The sequence below is a fragment of the Bufo gargarizans genome, chromosome 1 (assembly GCF_014858855.1).
Source record: "Bufo gargarizans isolate SCDJY-AF-19 chromosome 1, ASM1485885v1, whole genome shotgun sequence".
In the NCBI taxonomy this organism is placed as follows: Eukaryota; Metazoa; Chordata; class Amphibia; order Anura; family Bufonidae; genus Bufo; species Bufo gargarizans.
In genome coordinates, this window is record NC_058080.1 from 125,533,791 (window position 1) to 125,537,101 (window position 3,311).

At 42.3% G+C, this 3,311-nt stretch overlaps 1 gene segment (V, D, J or C); it reads right to left on the reverse strand.

Annotated features, from left to right (window-relative positions):
- Positions 1-1,577: 1,577 nt before the first annotated feature.
- LOC122941036 lies at positions 1,578-2,135 on the reverse strand. The segment is given in 2 exon segments: positions 1,578-1,918; positions 2,057-2,135. Coding segments are annotated over 2 exon segments (375 nt in total).
- Between the last annotated feature and the right edge of the window lie 1,176 nt (positions 2,136-3,311).

Genomic DNA, 3,311 nt, shown 5'->3' on the forward strand with positions numbered 1-3,311 from the left:
CGATGAATCGTCTCGTGTCAAAGTAGAAAAATCCGTGGCACACCAGAGTCAATTAATGCTTTTTAATTGATAGACGTTTTACATGATATCATATATATATATAGTATATAGTACATCCGGATTGGAGCATATTATTAAAAGTCGTATAGTTTGTCCCAACGTTTCGGCCATATGGTTGGCCTTTTTCAAGGAATCTATAAGAAATTGTGCAAATAAGAATCACTTGTAAATTCATATAATGATTGAATAAAAATGTAAATCATAAATAGATAAAAAGATGAGGGTCAGGTGTACATGTCAAGAGAAAGAAAAGGAGAGACAATTTCATAAGTACCATCTATGTAGAAAGTCACAGTAAGGTAATCACATGCAGCATGTGTAAGTAAAAGCGTTCCAAAGTAATTACCACATAAAGTGACACATGTCAGATTTGCAAAAATTGGTGAAAGGGTTAAGGTTGAGTGAATTGATTTGTAATCAACTGGATTTTTGATAAATTTCACAACAATATGTCTATCAAACAAATCCAAGCTTTTCTGATTCGCTCAGGATGAATCAGGTAAAATGGCACCATTTTACTGTCCATGTAAGAAGAAGGATGGTCACCTGACTGGGAGGAAGTGGGAGGGCTTGCCTTGATTGGCTCAGAGGCTGACAGACAGACAGGATCAGCCAATCAGGGATGCAGCAGAACACCATTCTCCATTGTACTTGAGATCTGGAAGGATGATGTGCTGTGGCTCTGTCTGATAAACATGTCTGCAGACATATGTCACTTATTTACTGTGCAAGGGATAGTATGAAAAGGCGTACAGGAAGGGAATAGGCAATGTGTCTGTGAATTTATGGTATATTAATGGGGTTAATCAGGGAGAGTGAGACTGGTCACTCTGAGGTGTAGGTTTATATGCTACAGATACAGATATTACTGTGGTCTTCATATCATACTTTATACATAATTAATCAGAGGAATGAGATGATCACTAATTACTATGTCTGCCCTGTATATACCTGTGTGTGTTCCCTCCCGAATTGTGTGAGAAAGGCCCAGGATGGCGGCTGAAATGTTACACTGGACATTTGGGTGAAGACATTTTACATATTGGAGTGCTGCCAGATTTGGTATTATCTTACAATTGAGGGTCTGAGCCGTACCTCTTGTGCTTCTTATGTTTCTGTTCTTTCTCCTCCCCCTGTTTTGTCAAGGAACATGAAGGGGCTAAGGGGTTTTGGGGGTTACTATCTCTCCTTGTGGAGTGTGCAACCTATTAGACATATGGAAATTATAGAGCCTTCCTCACTCAGGCTCCCGCGCCTCAACTATTAGCCAGCTCCTCTGGGGGACATTGCAATGGTCTCCCATGTATTATCACATTTCCTACTGTGGACATGAAGGTGGAAATGTCTCACCAGACGTGACTTTCATGAGACAAGTCTTTCACCGTTATCGAAAGGAAAAGGAAATTTACATAAGAAGAGAAATGATAAACCACTGATCGCTCTGATGGTTTTATTCTTCTTCTTCTCTGTATGAAGCTTTATTATAGAGATATAATGGGGGAGGAGGAAGGAGGTTTTTGTACGGCTCTGTATCACTGTGTGAGAGGATAGCTCCGACTCTGCTGACAGAAATAATCTCCTGCATCGTCTTCTGTCACTCCATTGATTGTCAGAGTGAAATCTGTTCCAGATCCAGATCCAGAGAACCGGTCTGAGACTCCTGATTGTCGAGTGCTGGCAAAATACATGAGAAGCTTTGGAGGCTGCCCGGATTTCTGCTGGTACCAGTGTAAAATATCTTTGGAATTTCCACTGTAATAGACGCTTTCACTGGCAATACATGAGATGGTGACTCTGTCTCCTGAGGACACAGAGGTATAATCTGGAGTCTGAGTCATCACAATCTCTCCACAGGATCCTGAGAAGAAAGAGAAGAGATAATGGTGACAATCATTGACAGAAATGACATGAGCTCCTTCTCCTCTTACTACATGTATACAGTGATGTCCCATGTCTTCTCCTCTACCCACATAGTATAAACCTCACTGGACATTACCTTGTATGTAAAGATACATCACACAGAGCAGGGACCTCAGGGAAGCCATCTTCACAGTTCTGGACGCTCACAGACACCGATCATTGGCTTCATGTCTTCTTTATATCTCATGAAATCTCCAGGGAATAGTCTGAGACATGATGTCACACAGGAATATGCAAATCTATGCAGACAATGATCTATATACTGGGGCTCAGCCATGAGGAAATCCACATAAAGAAATGTTTTTGTTTTTAACCCTTTCCCTGGTCGGCTCTGACTACTGCTCCTTATAAGCAGAGGGGGTGCTGTGTACAGGCCGAGCCCTGACATCACCGATACTACTTATTACTATTACTCTTGACTGGAATAATAAAATACACTGCAGTTTAGACAGAAGAAAAGATTAAAATGAAATCTCTGCATTATTCAGGATAAAAGACACAATAACATTCTGAATATAAACAGCAACCTGGATGGAAGAGTGCTGGGAGGAGGATAGGGGCACATATCATGTGGGCACAGGACATGAGATCATAGAACATGGGAGCACAGAGCATAGGGGCATAAAATATGGGAACATAGAGCATGGGGGTACAGACCATGGGAGTACAGACCATGGGGGCCCAGAGCATGTCTTATTATATAAGGGGGCACAGAACATGTATCATTACATAAGGGGACATAATACATGGGTATACAGAGAAAGTGCAGTATTCCAGTTGAAAGGGGTATCTGCAATTGTTTGATAATGTAGTGTGTAGGAAAGCGCAAAGGGCCGTCATTGACGGAAGATATGTGTCACCGAGGTTCCTGGCCTCGGTGAGGTAAGAGACGGTAATTTTAAGTGTCAGCGGCAGCTAGTGCTGACTGACACTATTGATTATTGTCACAACCATGGTCATGGCCGTGACTCCTGGAACCGCATTCAGTTGCCTGCGGTTTGGTCTTGTTGTCAATCATAGGTGAGGGCTGTAGTATGTTGCCTCACCTGTGGTTGCCGCTGGCAACATTATGTTTGTGTCAGTATAGCAGCCTGAGCTGTTGCTAGGCAGCTTGGTGTAAAGTGCATGCGATGCAACCTGTCTTTGTATGTGCACTTTTGTTGTTTTGGTGTGCACGGGATTTATGTATAAGTACACTTCCCCTTTAAGTGGCTGTCTTCCCTTACCTGGTGTAGGAACGGTTAACTCCCTTCTTTGTGTGAACACTGGGTGTGTCTGTGTGTGGGTGTGGCTACATGGGCTATTTAGCCTCAGTTAAGATCAGAAGTCTG